This window comes from Homarus americanus, unplaced genomic scaffold, assembly GCF_018991925.1.
Source record: "Homarus americanus isolate GMGI-L3 unplaced genomic scaffold, GMGI_Hamer_2.0 scaffold11150, whole genome shotgun sequence".
Taxonomy (NCBI): Eukaryota; Metazoa; Arthropoda; class Malacostraca; order Decapoda; family Nephropidae; genus Homarus; species Homarus americanus.
In genome coordinates this window covers 2,052,080-2,069,772 of record NW_024720555.1, presented here as the reverse complement: position 1 = coordinate 2,069,772, position 17,693 = coordinate 2,052,080, and the positions used below count along the sequence as shown (strand labels likewise).

Here is a 17,693-nt window from a genome sequence, read left to right as displayed (position 1 = left end):
CTAAAGTTGCTGAAATTCATTTCCTGTACTATTAACTAAAAGTAAAAGAAGCTTGTCATCTGAGTTTTATGTGAAAGAAAATGTTGGAATTAATATAAACATATTTCATATTAAACAACTGAAAGCAAAATAATCCCAAGAATAACAAGACAATGAAATGAACACAAGTTGAGAAAAAACTCATTTCCAAATCTTAACTTGACAGACACCAAAATACCGTACATCCAAATTAGAAAGAAACCACAAGGTGCAGCACCAGAAAGCACTCATACTGTTTATTTAGATTTTAGTTTCCTTGAATGAGGTAAAAAGCAGAGCATTGATCATGATATCTGTCTCCCCACGTGTGTCAAAACTGATGGGGTAGTATTGAATATTGTGATCATTTACTTGGAGAGAAACTTAAGCTATTTCTGATAACTTAGGAGACTTACCTTAGGAAAGATGGCATCCATATCTAGCACTGCAGAATGGATCTGGTCAGCACATGGCATGAAGGCCTCCTGCCGTCCCTCTTGTGCTGATATAAGGAGCTCCTGGATTCTCTTTGTGATCACCTCTGTCTTTCTAACAACCTGTAAAAAAAATAAATAAATAAAAAAATAAAAAACCTATCAATTGTAAAACAAATGACTCGATGGATTTTTACATACCAGTTTTAGTTAACATCAATTCTATAGAGCAATAGTAAAAAGGAGTTGAAGCAGTTGTCAGCAAAATAAATGTAAGGCTTAAGGGATTGATCAACTTCCTGCAGAATCTTTAAAACAAATAAGGAGGAATGGAATCAATTGTTTGACTAAAATATGTAACTCTTACAATGGATTCCTTCCCTGTGATTTCAATAATTCAAAGAGCTTAAACAACAATGCCTGCAAAATCTCAATGAGCAGAATTTAAGATAAAATCATAACTACTCTAGACTGAGATATTGGAAGATTAAAATTGATTTAGAAAGGGAAGAGAAACTAGAAAAATAAGAGAGAAAAAGGGTTAAAGATACAGAGACACAGAGAAGCTCATCTCATTAAACATTTCATTATTGCAGTTTTATCTCACCTCTTCCTGAGTGGGAAGGCCGTAAGAAGGATTGAGGGGAGTTGTTTCTGACGGCTCAAGGCTTGGACTCCTGGTTCTTGTGTTGTCATATTCACCAGACATTCGCTGAGTAAAAAGGAGTAAGACAGTTGAAATCACACCAGTCCCTAAAGCAAGATTCTCACTAGTCCGTTCCGACGGCTGTCTCTGACTTCAAGAAAACAGCAGTCCGTTCAGAAGGGGGAGTTAAAATTTAAACAAACATGAACGATGATAACCTTCACTATGCCTTCTTCCTCACAGCTACACAGCTAGGAGAAGAGAAAGGTCAGAGCAATTATTAATTGAGATGCCACTTCATGTTGAATTTTTACCTTATTTACCACTGGAGGTGGCTATGCCAAGGAAAGGAGGCCGGTCGTTCGTGTAGGATCCCCCCACTGTTATTGATAATTTTGTCGAGGGTTATTTTAAAGCCCTGTACTGTACTATTCTCAGTTCCACAGTTTGGGTGGGTGGTAGATACAGATGCTTTATGGAGAGGGAGATAAATATTGATGGCTGCTTCATTATATTTACTTTATCTATTTAGTTAGATAATATTTATTATCTTATTTATTCATTAAGGTTAGGTTGGGTTAAAACTCATTTCTACAGAAAATGAGTAGTACAGTATCACCTTTGGAAAGAGGAGTAAAACAAACCACAGCAAACATGTTTTCTGTACTGTACGTACCTTCAAAATCTGTATTCTGTATTGACTCTTTTTATTTCCAATATAAATGTTTACTATGCATATATTTTAAGAGTGATTATATTAATTAAGCTGAATTTCATTGTTATTTAAAAAAAATTTTAATGTGAATCTTTGACTAACTTCAACACCATTCAGAAGAGCACCACTGCTTTCTGTCTGAATGGGCACATTAGAAACAGGCAGCAGACATTCCCGATTCACAAATGAAGTTCACAAACGGACCGGTATATCATCGATGGCTATGTGACGTCTCAGATGCCCTCCAAAACAGGCTAGTGAGAATCAGGTTTAAGTTTCTAAAAGGAATAAAAAATTTGATTGGATTTCATAATATCTTAAGACATTGTGATTACTTAAAACTGAGGTAAAGTCTAACTCACCACTGAGCCAAGCTGATATGATGTGGTTCTTGCTTGATCCATGGGATGACACTGTGGGGCAATACCGGGTGGTCCCTGGCGAGGCTCAAACATACTGAAGGGCCGTTGTGGAGGTCCCCGACTTGATCGCATATTAACCTACGAATAAATTGGTTAACTATTTCAATCTAATTTCTAAAATTTTCCTTACAGAGCATTTACAGAGTACACATCACATACCCAAATTATAACTCTTAATACATATGCATGTATATAACTGCCATACAAAGGAGTCATTGGTTACTTCTGAACTAATCATAATTCTTACCACGCTTCCACCAGTCACTTCTGATCCAAGCATATTTTTACCACGCTTCTTACCGGTCACTTTTGAATTAAGCATATTTTGTTACCACTCTTCCAGTCGCATCTGAACTAACCGTACTTCATACCACTCTCCTACCAGTTACTTTCAATCCAAGCATACCTATCATCAGTCTTTTATCCTCCCCATTCACACAGTCTGCCCAAACAAACTTAGCAAAAACCCTGATTGGTCATCTGTCTGATCCTTCTTTCTGATTAAATAATAAACTTGACTCTAAACAACCATCACAGACGTACAATCGCAGTCATTGCTTAAATTGCCTCATTTGCACAGATGGAAATATGGTAGCAAAGGAAACAACTGAATGTTACATATCCCCAACATCCACTTGTGTTTCCTCTGCTACCATACTCCTATGCTTTAGTACTTGCCTGGTTATCTTAGCTTTTATTTATATATACTGTACAGAACTACAATATATTCATGACCTATTAACACTTTGGGGTGGGGTGGGTGGGTGTTGAGGAAAATGTGGTACATAATTTCATTTTGTGATACAGTAGAGTAAACCCTTTAACATATCACTGTCCCATCTGTAAAAATTCAATCTGTAATTTTCAGTAAGTAGCAGGCTGGCCAAATGCAAAAAAATAATTAAAAAAGCTGATTCAATATGTCTTGTTATTTCATATATCCTCTGCAAATAAAAGGAGGTTCTTAAAAAAAAAGGAGGTTTTTAAAAAATTAATAAAAATGGGAAAAAATCATATGCAGAAAAAAAAAAGCACCTGCGGTTCCACATCTCCATTGTGGAGACTCTGTGTCATAGCAGACGGGTAAAATGGTAGTGGTGGTGTGGATGAAAGAGAAGACGGGCCCAAGTTTCCACCTACCCCTCCACTGCTGTACATAGACCGCAGACTCATGTTCTCGTCTCGCAAGCTTTTCACCTGTGTAAAATATTAAAAACAAACATATGTTATATTGTATGCAAATCATGGTGTTCTAGAATTATCACAAACTTTAATCATAAAAGTAGCATTAATGACAACACTACGGTGATCATATTAGTTATAGAATACTACTAATGATAACAGTAGCAATAATACTGATACATTACAGTAATGTACTGTATTATACAGTACCGAATTCCTAAAACCTAAATTTTTTTTAGAGATTAGATTTTCTCTTTACAAATAGAAATTATCATAATTTTCACAAACAAACCAATTCATCTCGGCAGAAGACACTCAAGATTTCACGCAGGAGCTCAAACTTGAGTTCCAATAATCCCGTCACGAATCTCGGAGCAATCTTTAATTCACAAGAATCTGAAAATATGTATCTCAAATAACTAGTATCAAAGCTATCTTATTACTCCTGAAAACCTATGGTCTACATCAAATCACCTGTAGACACATAGGCAACCAACTAATCAGAACTATGACTTCTGTATGCCACAGCTGAGGCCCCACCATCTATGAATCCACCGGTAAATCTGAACGAGTACAAGCCAAGACAACTAGTCACATGTCGAGTTTCAGCTGACTAAGTACAGACCCTAAGAAGGCAGGAGGGGCACTGAGCTGAATTCTATTGAGCTCCACCTGTTAAAACAACTTCAGTACCAATCCTCCATTTCTGGTAATTAGCCCTCGAGTCAGTTGGCTCTTGCATTACAAAGCCATCTAATACAAAAGAGAGGAGGGAATTGATAAAACTGTTTCGAGACTGGACAACCAAAAACTTCCAAAGAAAGTTGATCCATTGTATACATTGGGCTGAGTCTGTGCTTCCCAATTCACTTACAAACAAGTTTAATTTTATCCCAGATTTTCCCAGGATAATGATTCACTGAAGTCCAGAGCCTCATCCAGAAACAGACCAGAGGTTAATTCATGAAATCCACAGCTTCTACAAACTGATGAAACTTAAGTTCCTACATTTCCCAAAGAGAAATCTCTGCTCCAAAATAACAACTTTGGGTGAAAAATCCCTTCTATTTTCACGAAAGTTCTCAAGAAGCCATATTAACAGTATAAACTACTCAGAAATAACCTCCACAGGAAGGTACAGTACAATTTCCCTTTCAGATGCCTAAGAAAACGAGGACCTTAAACCTACCAGGTGGTGTTTGGACACTTGGTTCTCGTAAGAAACTTTGACACTAAAAATTTAACAGATAAAATATAGATAAAACACATTTGTCAAATTCATAAGTTGAGATACTTAGGTACATAATATATATACTTACTGTACTACTGAGGAACCTTGTTCTAAAATCAAGAAAATGCACATTTAATTTTTTTACTCGGAAACATTAATCCCATATTCCATTACACAAACTATAACTTTTCCTATTACTGATTAATTGCTTATACGCACATCTTCCTTCATTGTTTATGTAGACCTTAGTGTACTTACCACCAGGTTTGTCTGCATATAGTTATTCCTCATACTTGCCAACCCTTCCCCATAATGGTGCAGGATAGCCAGAACCAAGAGAAATAAACTCTCTCTCATTCAGTGTCACACCTTATATTGCCAAGATGAAATTGTTAACTGTAATATGAACTGAAAATAACAAACAAATCTTTAACTTTGTCTTTTTGATATCAATATGTATTAAAAGGAACATATTTTGGGGGAGTTTACTGTACAGGGTATTATGAGTGAATGTATGTATAAATAATTATTTTTTGTATTTACATTAAGTAATGATGAATGCACAGATAATTAGCTGGAGACACCACATATTTATGACTAAATATACCATTACATAAGCTCTTATAAATATTGGTAATAGGAATCCTGCATTTTACAAGTCTTTTGACTATTCTGCAGCTGCAGACTATGGATGCAAGGTCCTGCTGTTAATGAATTGCTTAAGATTACTTCTAAACTTATAAAGCAGCATATTACTAGTTAAAGACTATTTAAGTAAAATAAGGCACATACTGAGCTTTTTATTTATTGAGCCAATTATTGTGATTGTTTTTTGGTCCAGGAGAGCGGGAGGGGAGGGAGCGGTCAACAAATAAAGCAGCGATAAATTATTTAGCACCAAGAAGTAAGTACAATACTAACTGAAACCACTTTCCTTTAGACTGACGGCAGTTGTGGGACGGTGTTTGTTTTCACATCAAATAAATTCCAATAATGTTTTTTCATTACACCTCATATTACTTAACTGTCTTAAAAGACTCACTAGATAAAGAGAAGCACTACAGCCAAGAAAGAATACAGGTACAGTACAGTACAAGTTTTTGACAAGATATTTAAAGATATAGAAATGGTTAAAATGTAATATTATGAAGAAAGTTTAATTAGCTAGGAACTATTAAGAGATAAATAATTACTAATAAGGCACAAAGCTAAATTCATGTATAATTCTCTATTACCAAAGTGTTTTTCTAGAAGTTGGGACCCAATTTTACTGAGTGAGTGTGAAGCCAGATAATACGAGTGATGCAGAGGCAGGGTTGACCTCCATGCAAAACAGACATAGGATTTGCTAATATCAAAATAAAAAAATGAGAGACTACGGGAAAAGAAACAACACTAACTTTGCGCTGAGGTGACGCTGACTGGAGGTACGATCTCTCACGAATCAGTTTACGCACCTAAAGAAAGCAAGAATCACATTATCATGTAAGAAAAAGCCACTACATGCAAACCTTCACCATTAAGAAGCCAGGAGGAAGGAGTTATAATGGTCCCACTTTTAGTATTTTATTATGACTGCGATGACACTCTGGTTTCTGTCAGTTAACAAGCAAAAACCAAGACCTAAAAATAGTAATTTTGGTTCATCTATAAAAAAAGGAATAAAAAAAACAAGAAACAAAATAAAATGTATTTCAAATAGCACCAACAAGACACACAGCCACAGTACAGTACCCATATTAAGACTAAAACAACAGCATGCCTTAGTAATTATAGAACAAGACCACCAGAGCCTCTTAATAAATCTCACCCAACACAAAATAAATGCACATAAGACAAGACTACCAGTATACTGTATCTCTTATTAACCCCCACCCAATGGAAATTAAACATTAATAAGGAAAACAAACTTACTACAAATAAAAAACAAATACGAAAGAGGCAAGCAGGCAAAATGACGGTGTATTTTGAACTTTTACCGTGTTCCCCATCCAGGTTCTTCCCCAAATGAAAAATTGAAGCATACATCCCATTTTATAGTGAAGTGGACAAACTACTGTAAATGGCCTGTGATACCCACCTTCTCAACACATCCCTAGCAGAATCTGGGTTGGACTTGTATTGCCAGGGTACACTACCCATGTGGCAATATTTGTGCAGCAAGAAGTCCTTCACCTGGTCAAATCTAGGTTTCAAACCTTTGATCTTGTGGTTTTCTCAAAGACAAGTGAAGCTTCAGTTCAGTTGTTGAAAACTGTCAGCCTGGTTTGCATATTCAGTCAGAAAAATAGTTTATACCTTAACCCTCTCAGTTTCCATGAATTTATAACCATTTATTAAGGGAGAAGGAAAGAAAACTAGGTCACTCATTTAATTCCCTCAGCAAAAGCAAGGGAATTAAAATTTCATTTATGGCCTATGGGTCCTCAATGAGTGACCAAGATTCTATATAAGCTTAGGAATGAAATGGAAACCATGTGACATGTCAGTAAAACATCTCAAACAGGAAGCACCCCTTTAATGGTTTCTCTGCCTCAATAGTCTGTACAGTATATGCAATTGTTTGCCAACTAAGAAATCTGTACAGTATATAAATAACTTTGTACAGTACCTGTACTGCATACCAGAATAGACTACACTGTACACTTATATCTCTTAAAATGGCAGCCATCACCAGTGGAAGTTAGCTGTAGGGATGGCGGCAATCAGTAGTGGAAGTTAGGTGTAGGGACAGCGGCTAGCAACAGTGGATGTTTCATGTTCCTTGCGCATAAGGGGAGATAGAGTAGGAAACTCTAAGCCACCAGTAAAGAGTTAACATGTCAAGTACGTACAAGACAAAACTTCCTCAGTCATATTCTTTGTCACCTGTAATGGGCTGATGGTTTTCTTACAGCATTAATATATTTCTAGTAAGGTAATTAGTCAGTCTGTATTTAATTTATCACTAACATTCATGAAAAACATGAGGCTTAATCTCTCTGGTAAAACTTGACCCCACTCCCTGTCCCCCTTTCTCTTGCAGGAGAATTAGGACATGTTTGAACTTATTGAAACCCCAAGTTTAACTGAAGACTGGTGAAAAGCCAAATTAACTCACCGTTACAAGTAGTAATCTGGAGAATGTAACCATTTCATCATCCTCATATCAAATAGGAAATTTGTAACTATCTTCTCTTTCCTTATAAACACTAAATCATTCTCTTATTATTAGAAATTATCGGTAATAGTCTGTCCCTCACTAATGAGGATGGTTGGTCTTAAGGACATTGAAGCTATTTGTTTACAGTGTAAAAGCTGCCACCAACACAACAACCAGATCTTAGTTGGCATGACGTGTAACCCATTGTCATTTGAGAACCCACGAAGACCTGACAACTCATCGACTACTCTGGCTAATGCATTAACAATTAAGTGGCAAAACACATAATGAAACATACTCTAGCTCCATCCTGCCCAATAATCTGAATCTAGGTCTCTTCACTTGCAAGACAAGCATGTAAACCTCTACATCCATATTACTAGTGGCAGATAATAATCATTCCATCAGTAAATTGATATATGGCATTCCCAAGTATGGAATTCTTCCTACTTTAGTAATTCCTAATACAGTAATTGAAATTAGAAGAAATATTCTAACACATAATTACCCACTGTTTTTAATATATAACCATTCTGATTGATCATTCTACAATTTATAAACTATAACTTATGTAATTTTATTATAATGTGGTTAAGATATGATCAAAATGCAGCTGTCAACAAAATAATGTAAAGTATGGGATTTTTAATATAAAGTACAGTATTACCAATGACTCACTATACAGTATTCATATATAAACTAATTCAATATAATTACTGTACGAACGGTTGGATTTACTGTAGATTAAGAACCAGTGTCCTCATTTCCGGATGAATACTTGTACTGTACATGTGTGTGTGTGTGATTTCCACTCCTGCCTAGAGTTGTCGCAAACACCATTGTACTCTGAAGATTTATCGTGAAAACACTCTTTTTTAATTGGTTATTTGATTTTGTTGATGCATAATTATGACTTATTTCTAATGATTTATAAAGTGCATAACTAAATATTTGCAAAATTCAACCAAATCAAAATCCTCCTAAACCTGGAAAGGCTTGAACCCCTATTATTTGAAGTTGTGGTGAGATTAATGATATAATCAGCAAATATTTTATGCCTAAATTATCTTTAACTGGCTCTTCCATTACACTAAGTAAAGTTACAAAAAATAAAGGATAAAAACTTCAAAGCTACATGCATGGATACACAAAGTACACATAAAAGAGATGTGGGGGATATGATGTCCATCTGGCTGAGGACAATGGGTTGGGACAGCCTCTCTATCACCGAGTATCTAAATTTCCACTTAGTGCAACGTGTCAGATTGGAAATAATTATAAGAACTGCATGTTTCAGATCCTTAAGTATATTGCTGTATACTGTACTGTAGAGAATATGATTTTAATGCCACATGTTCAATGAAGTAGCAGAGAGGTCAACAGATTTTATTTTGCCAAAATATACACATATCAATGGGCATACACACATGCATATTCAAAAACATACAATGTGTCTCTACTTTGGTTCAGTGGATAACGCACTAGTCCTATAATTATTGAGTTTAAGCTGTCCAGTATTGTTTACGACACTGGGTAACTATCAAGAGAAATAATACCAGTTCAGGTCACTACAACCTTGTTGATGGTGTCATTTACTTACCACCCAATGTTAATTAAGGGAAGCTAGAATATCTGAATGCACACACGCACGCACGCACACACACACACACACATGCACACTCTCTCTGATATTGTTACGTAAAACCAAAGTAAAGGAGAGAGTCATGCTGGGTAAAAATAATAATAATCACACTGGCACATGTTCCCAAGTTTCATTAGGTCACGGCAGCTGTAGGCGAAGTTTCTAACTGGTTAAAAAGGAAAAAAAAAGTACAGATGCAAGAAAACCCAATAACCTTTTACTCACAGTGGAGCTAAGTTCATCAAGCTGGGAGCGCATGTGGGCATTGTTGTTCTGTAACTCCTGTATCCGAGCTTCACTGGACTCTAGTTTCTCCTTCATCTCCAAATAAGCTTCTAGGCTCACTGCTGACTCCATCCCTGACCCCACCTCACTGTTTGGTCCACTGTACTGCAAATACACAATATAGCCATTGTTATCCATTATCTTCTATGTATAACAATGGTACACCACTGAACAACACTTTAATGAATCACCACATCAACCTAATGTACCATAACATAATACTGAAATAAATAAAGCATTATAAATACTGTATAATATAAGCATCAGATGAATGAGACAGAATTATCTGACTTAAAAGATGGTGAACTAAAGAAAATCAAAACAAGAGCAGAAAGTACGACAGAGGGAGGAGGGGAGACAGGTTTTAAGTAAACTCAACATGATTGGATGGAAACACAGTTGAAATTTTAAGGATAAGAGATAGAGCAGACACACATACACACTATATGGCAAGAGAGTACAGGCTATGCATGGGAGGGAGGGCATCGAGGCAATGGTACAGAGCACGTATAGTTCCTGTGTATAAAGTAAAGGTGGTAAGAGTTAATGTGGAAATTAAGAGGAAAACATTGATTGAAGGCACCAGAGAAAGGTTAGTACAGTATTATTAATGGCAGAATTATAACACAAACCAGGAAAGTATTAGTGTAGGTTTAAGATTGAGAGAGGTGATGTGGATCAAGTGTTTGTGTTGAAGAATAAAAGTTAGAAGCTTTTGAAAAGATGGGGAAGTATTAGTATTTTTTTGTAACAAGCCTAGGCTTAGGATGGGCCACTCTCAATGGCTCAAAACAATCCTATGACAATTATTGAGTAACAATAATAGACTGGCTTCCTGAAAGTCTCCTGGAGGATGAATCTTAGTACAATCCCTCAGGGCAGAGTCTGTTGCAGGGACATACACACAACAATTGCTACCATGATCGCACCCACGTCTCCTCACTACCCAGCATCAGTTCTCTGCATGTATGGCAAGCATCAAATGTTTTTGGTTTGGTTTTAATTTACACATCACAGCTGAGCAGCTACCTAGGAACTTGCTATATTTTAATGCTTATATGGGGGATACACCAGTCTAGTGTCCCCTTGTGTAACACAACTCAGTTTATGGTCTTCCTGGCCAACACAACACAGTTTAGTGTCTCCCTGGCCAACACAACACAGTTTATGGTCTTCCTGGCCAACACAACACAGTTTATGGTCTTCCTGGCCAACACAACACAGTTTATGGTCTTCATGGCCAACACAACACAGTTTAGGGTCTCCCTGGCCAACACAACACAGTTTATGGTCTTCATGGCCAACACAACACAGCTTAGTGTCTCCCTGGCCAACACAACACAGTTTAGGGTCTTCTCCTACAACACAACACAGTTTAGTGGTCTCCCCTGGCCAACACAACACAGTTTAGTGTCTCCCTGGCCAACACAACACAGTTTAGGGTCTTCCTGGCCAACACAACAGTTTAGTGTCCCCTGGCCAACACAACACAGTTTAGTGTCTCCCTGGCCAACACAACACAGTTTAGTGTCTCCTGTCTTCCTGGCCAACACAACACAGTTTAGTTTAGGTCTTCCTGGCCAACACAACACAGTTTAGTCTCCCCTGGCCAACACAACACAGTTTAGTGTCTCCCTGGCCAACACAACACAGTTTAGCTTACCTCCCTGGCCAACACAACACAGTTTAGGTCTTCCTGGCCAACACAAAACAGCTTAGTGTCTCCCTGGCCAACACAACACAGTTTAGTGTCTCCCTGGCCAACACAACACAGTTTTCCTGGCAACACAACACAGTTTAGGGTCTTCCTGGCCAACACAACACAGTTTATGGTCTTCATGGCCAACACAACACAGTTTAGTGTCTCCCTGGCCAACACAACACAGTTTAGGGCCCCTGGCCAACACAACACAGTTTAGTGTCTCCCTGGCCAACACAACACAGTTTAGGGTCTTCCTGGCCAACACAACACAGTTAGTGTCTCCTTCAACACAACACAGTTTAGGGTCTTCCTGGCCAAACACAGTTTATGGTCTTCGTGGCCAACACAACACAGTTTATGGTCTTCATGGCCAACACAACACAGTTTAGTGTCTCCCCGCCAACACAACACAGTTTAGTGTCTCCTGGCCAACACAACACAGTTTAGTGTCTCCCTGGCCAACACAACACAGTTTAGGGTCTTCCTGGCCAACACAACACAGTTTAGTGTCTCCTGGCCAACACAACACAGTTTAGTGTCTCCCCTGGCCAACACAACACAGTTTAGTGTCTCCCTGGCCAACACAACACAGTTTAGTGTCCCCTGGCCAACACAACACAGTTTAGTGTCTCCCTGGCCAACACAACACGTTTAGTGTCTCCTGGCCAACACAACACAGTTTAGTGTCTCCTGGCCAACACAACACAGTTTAGGGTCTCCTGGCCAACACAACACAGTTTAGTGTCTCCTGGCCAACACAACACAGTTTAGGGTCTTCCTGGCCACACAAAACAGCTTAGTGTCTCCCTGGCCAACACAACACAGCTAGTGTCTCCCTGGCCAACACAACACAGTTTAGTGTCTCCTGGCCAACACAACACAGTTTAGGGTCTTCCTGGCCAACACAAAACAGCTTAGTCTCCCTGGCCAACACAACACAGTTTAGTGCCTTCCTGGCCAACACAACACAGTTTAGTGTCTCCTGGCCAACACAACACAGCTTAGTGTCTCCCTGGCCAACACAACACAGCTTAGTGTCTCCTCACAACACAACACAGTTTATGGTCTTCCTGGCCAACACAACACAGTTTATGGTCTTCAGTTTAGTCTCCCTGGCCAACACAACACAGTGTCTCCCTGGCCAACACAACACAGTTTAGTGCCTCCCTGGGGGACACACTGCAGTTAAGTGGTTACCTGGGGGACACATAACAGGTTAGTGGCAACTTAGGTGACACCCTATTGGTCAGTGGCTACAAACCAGTTTAATAACCACTTGGGTAACATCCCACAGGTTAGTGGCTACCTGAGCAGACCACTTCCATGTTTTCTGGTAAGTGTAGCTTCCTTTTAAAGTGATTTGCTCATATAGCCATTAAAAAAAAAATTCACAACAAGAACTCTGTCTGCATCAATTAATCTGGATATATGAGGTTTTACTAGAATTCACAAAAAAGTTGCATATTGTAATACTGGACACCATGAGATGACTGAACTGGCCTAATGATCAGTGAAGAATGTTGCTCACCAATACTGTATAATTCACTACTATCCAAGATGTTGTAAGAGGCCCTGGTCCTATACGTACACAAAAAAAAAATCATAAAATATAAATAAAATTAATTGTATTACTGTCCACACTAACAGACAAGAGACATATCTATTATAACAACAGAAACTTTACTTCCCCCCACAAATATAATCAGTGCTACGATGAGCCAAAGACAAATACTGGTGGAAATATACACAAACAAAAATATGGTTTTCTCTTATTACTCAAGGATTTTTAATACTGGAGGAAGAAAGTATAGTTAATGAAATACAAAGAATATGATCAATTGTGGAAGTAAATTCCTTCATCATATAGAGGTAGTCAACACCACACAGGCTGCTTCATTAATATTCACGTCATGCAACTTCATATTCAAACCTGCTTAATTGTTTTCTTGTTAACTAATGTCTTTACTTCTAAAAAAAATAATAATATTTATAGAAGACAGAAGAGACCTCAAATATCAGGAGAGAATCTCACCATGCAGTACTTACAAAATACTTTGTCATTTTCACACAAATTGAACTTTCAACTTCAATGACATCATCAATCTCTTCAACAAGTGCAACAAAAACTACAACTTGCTTTTTCCACACACAAACTGACACAGCCATGGCCAAGCAGCAACAACAACCTGAGCCAGTTGTGTGGTGGGGCTGGTGAGCAGCATAAGTAATGAGGTGGGTGGGTGGGGCAGCCATTGTGGCTTAAGGGCAAACACCACCACATCCTTGTCAACTGGCCAATGTTGCTCAAACTTACACAACTTTAAGGTGCATTACATGATTCTGTCTGATGCAAGTAGTAAAGGCATTACAGTCATGAAGATAATAATATAAAAACACTGAGGTGTGTGATTCAATTTTCTGCATGACTGCCTTTCTGTGGTGCCCCAAGAGTGTTAAATCCAAATATTCCAGCACAAAAAATACAAAATGGATACATAGTCATTTATGATAACTATACAGATTAAAACAAAACAAAAAATCATCACAAATGTGGAAAACCGCGGTATAAAAAAAAACTGAAATAATAATGTACAACAAGCCTATCAGCCATTCTCTTTGAAAAAACAAACAAAAACAAACTAACATGAGACAAACATGGAGAAGACCAAAGCAACGTGTCTCTAACTACACTAAAGAAATAAAAAAGGCAGGACTGCATTACTCATTGTGCTAATATTGTACTGTACTGTACTGTCATCTGTGATCTTAACCTCTGATACTAACTTGAATTTGGCATTATGTCCTTTGTCTAATAACACTAAACATCCAGGTGAACTTTCATTGATACTGTACACCTCTTGGCTCAACACTTATGGACCACACACAACATTTAAAAAATCTGACCTTCAACTATGACCTTAATCTCTGATTTAGACTTGAACTTATCTACCGTTTGTCTTTTTTAAACATATACTCCTGTGAAGTTTCATCAAATTATCCCAAACAATTCAATAGTTAGGGACCAGATCCTAAAGTAGAGAAAAATTCCCCCAAATTAACTGCTAACCTTCCTGACGCCGCCTCGAACTTTGAGAGAGACTTGTATTTAATACCCACATTGACATTCAGACACATAACAAATTGAAAACATTCTTAATGCATTCCCAACTACCTGTATAGTGAGGGGAGTATGTGTATACTCGGAGGAGAATAAAGAAACTCACCAGTGTTACTTCTGGTTCCAATTCCTGTACCTGTACTCCCAAAGTTTCACTCTCATTTCACCCTGAGTCTGGATTATTTTATTTTTCAAGAAGAAGAATCACTTAAAATTTCTGAAGATACTGCATATGTACAGCACTCCAGCTAAGTAACCAATCCACCTTATCTGTGGTATAACTGAAGAGTAGAATGTTTAATGTGTAGCTATTCAACACAAGAGGAAATATGATAAGAGTTCAGTAAAAGTTTGTTGACCTTTAAATACTAGCTAAATTAATCTTAGATATATATTCTGCAGCTTTAGTTTCAATTAAGCAACAATAATTAATACTGTACTTACAAGCTCGTCTAGTTGATGCTGTCGTCTCTGTTCTTCCAAAATCTGTTTTTGTTGTTCCAGCTTCTGGTTTTGTTCCAAACACGAGTAGTCATCTTCAGATGCCACAGAGTCGTACAGGGGTTCCCCGTCATCTGTCATTTCACCTTTGTTGTTGTTGTTGGCAGTTATGGTATTATTGAAGGTAAGTGAAGATGGGCCTGATGGGATGTCTGTGATAGCAGAGGTGATGAGACCCGTGCTTGATGTGCAAGAGGAAGTATCTGTGACAGCATTAGTGGATAGCCCTGTGCTAGAGGATGTGCCTGAGGAGTCTGTAGCAGAAGGATTGATGAGGCTTGCACTAGACGAAATAGAAGTTACGGAATTTATTACTTGTCTTAAATGTTGTGGGTCCTTGTTTACTAACACAGGGGAATAGTTAACAGATGCAGTCACTGATGTTGGGGGAGTTATTAATCTTGCATTTAAGCTCATGTTGTTGTTGTTGTGGAGGTTTACTTTGGGAGAGTTAGGCAGTGTCAACGTCACGTCACCCAAGTCTAGAAAGAGAAGAAGAGAAAAGAAATTGGTTAATGCCACATTGTTTACAACATGCTGAAATCATTGTAAAAGTCTATAATCTGGCTCAAGACATATTAAGAATGACATAAACAAAGCACAACACTAACTCCCCCAAACACCACCACCTGAAACAACACAACAAAAGCATGAGCAAAATGATCCACACAGAAGAGGGTTAATATTTCAATCAGTTAATAAACTTATCCACACAAATGTTTTTGTTTTGTTTTTCATACAGGGTGAGTAAGTGTCCACAGGCATAAATAACTACACACAGTTGCAGTACAGCATTATCGTGTTAATGTGGCATCGTATATAATCAACACGAGGTTAGTTGTTAGGGGGTTATCTGCGAGCTACAATATAGCTTTGCACTGTACAGTATATCAGAACTTTGCACTCTATGCTTTACAATGCTAATTCACTGCAACTTGCAATCATCTTTTGGGGGTTTTCGTTTATAGGGTACCATTTTATTTTCCTCTATATTAGATATATAACCTCGAGGAAGATTCTCTATCTCTCCCCATATTGATGCATGTTGGATGTTTGCCGCTACATTACGAGCACAAGTTACACACGGCTCAAGAATGGGGTTATTACAGGGCTCTGCGGGCCAACTATCCAGAGCATTAGGGGGAGGAGACCTTGTCACCTGACCGGGGAAGGGGTTTTTAAAAGAGGCTTGGCGACTCAGAGTAGAGGTTTTCCGGGTCACTGGTTTATGATGTGGAGTGGGAGGTTTTGGGGGTTTCCCCGATGGGCTCTTCCTCCCCTGCGATGGCTTTTTTTTGTCTTGAGGACCTTTTACCCCCTGTGCTGTGTTCTCCAGGAATCCTCTAAACTTATGAGTATCAACATTCCAAGGAGAATTGACTAAATTTCGATTAATTTGGTCTGGCTTCACGTAGCTTCTTGTTACCTGACTTCTACGAGGGAGCTCAGGAGTGCTTGGCTGAGAACGGGAGAACACTTTGGTAAGGCTGTGTCTGTGCTGAGCAGCATATTTGAGGGGCATGGTGAGAGTTCGTACCAATAACGACCGCGCTCCTGCTCCTGCCTTAGAGGGAGTTGTTGGTGGAAGAGCTGAAGCACAAGCTTTCCACTTCTGATGCACTTCATCTTCCTGACTTTGTTTAGGGTTAAGTAACTTCTCTTTAAGAGACTTCGAGAGCTGAGCTGCAAACTGACTAGTGGTTGGATCATAAACTTCATCATAATCGGCAAACTGATCACCTTCATCAGACAAATCACTGTTGCTACTAAATCCACTTGAATATTTTCTTCCAAGAGGTTTAGTGGGTTCACACTTGGTGCTATCCTGCCTACCTTCATGTTGACTTTTAGAATAATTTCCATGATGTGAAAATGGTGTCCAATGACTAGTTAGCAACTCTCCTAAACAACCCTCAGTTTGTCGTTCATCATCGTCATAATCACTACTATCAACATCGGCTTCTCCATCATCAACCCCGCCACCGTCAAGGGAGTCTTGCTCGTAACTGCCACCAGTAACATCTTCAAGGGATCCATTCACCTCATCATAAGAGCGATAGAGTGGGTTATTCTGGGTAAGTAGTAAAGCTCCATAACCTACACCGTTAGTGGATGTGACAGAGGGATAAGAATCACTAAAATGGACACCAGAGGGAGCAGACACACCAGATGCTAAGGTATCAGAGGAAAGAGACAAAGCAGAAGGCAGGGAGTGATCCTCAGGATTGGTGAACAGGTGTGTAGGAGAGGGACAGGCGAGGAAGGGGTCCCGTGCCCTGTCAGCCCTCTGGACAGCTGTGGTTACTGCTAGCGGGAAGAAAGAGCACACAATGAGGAAGGTTTCACAATAGATTCTCAATACACTAATCTAAAAGATAAAAAAAATAAATTCAAGAATAAAATGACTAATAAGCAATCAAAATAAATTAAACACCACCAAGTTTCATCTACAGTACTTGGATACAAAAATAATAAAGCACTGCACATGTTTCAAACTTTTACAACATAAATGTAAGAGAGTTATCAAAATACAGTACAACGATGTGCTTCTCTAACGCAGACATAACAAAGGATCATTATAACAAGACATTACATCAAAAACTATAATATACTATAGTACTGCACTGTATACTGTACTGTACTCTTTAACTAACA

At 38.3% G+C, this 17,693-nt stretch overlaps 1 protein-coding gene across 5 annotated transcripts in view; it reads right to left on the bottom strand.

Annotated features, from left to right (window-relative positions):
* LOC121860605 (ARF GTPase-activating protein GIT1-like) overlaps positions 1-17,693 on the bottom strand; it is a 38,208-nt gene that overhangs the window by 10,685 nt on the left and 9,830 nt on the right. Inside the window, exons 9-16 of one of the 5 annotated variants that reach the window (XM_042357797.1) lie at positions 17,205-17,345; positions 14,982-15,520; positions 9,658-9,822; positions 6,049-6,105; positions 3,271-3,432; positions 2,176-2,313; positions 1,060-1,164; positions 435-575 (exon numbers count right to left, since the gene is read on the bottom strand). In XM_042357797.1, the coding sequence (XP_042213731.1) occupies positions 435-575; positions 1,060-1,164; positions 2,176-2,313; positions 3,271-3,432; positions 6,049-6,105; positions 9,658-9,822; positions 14,982-15,520; positions 17,205-17,345 (1,448 nt within the window). The remainder of the gene's footprint in view (positions 1-434; positions 576-1,059; positions 1,165-2,175; positions 2,314-3,270; positions 3,433-6,048; positions 6,106-9,657; positions 9,823-14,981; positions 15,521-17,204; positions 17,346-17,693) is intronic. The other 4 variants (XM_042357800.1, XM_042357798.1, XM_042357802.1 and 1 more) reach the window with 4 other exon arrangements.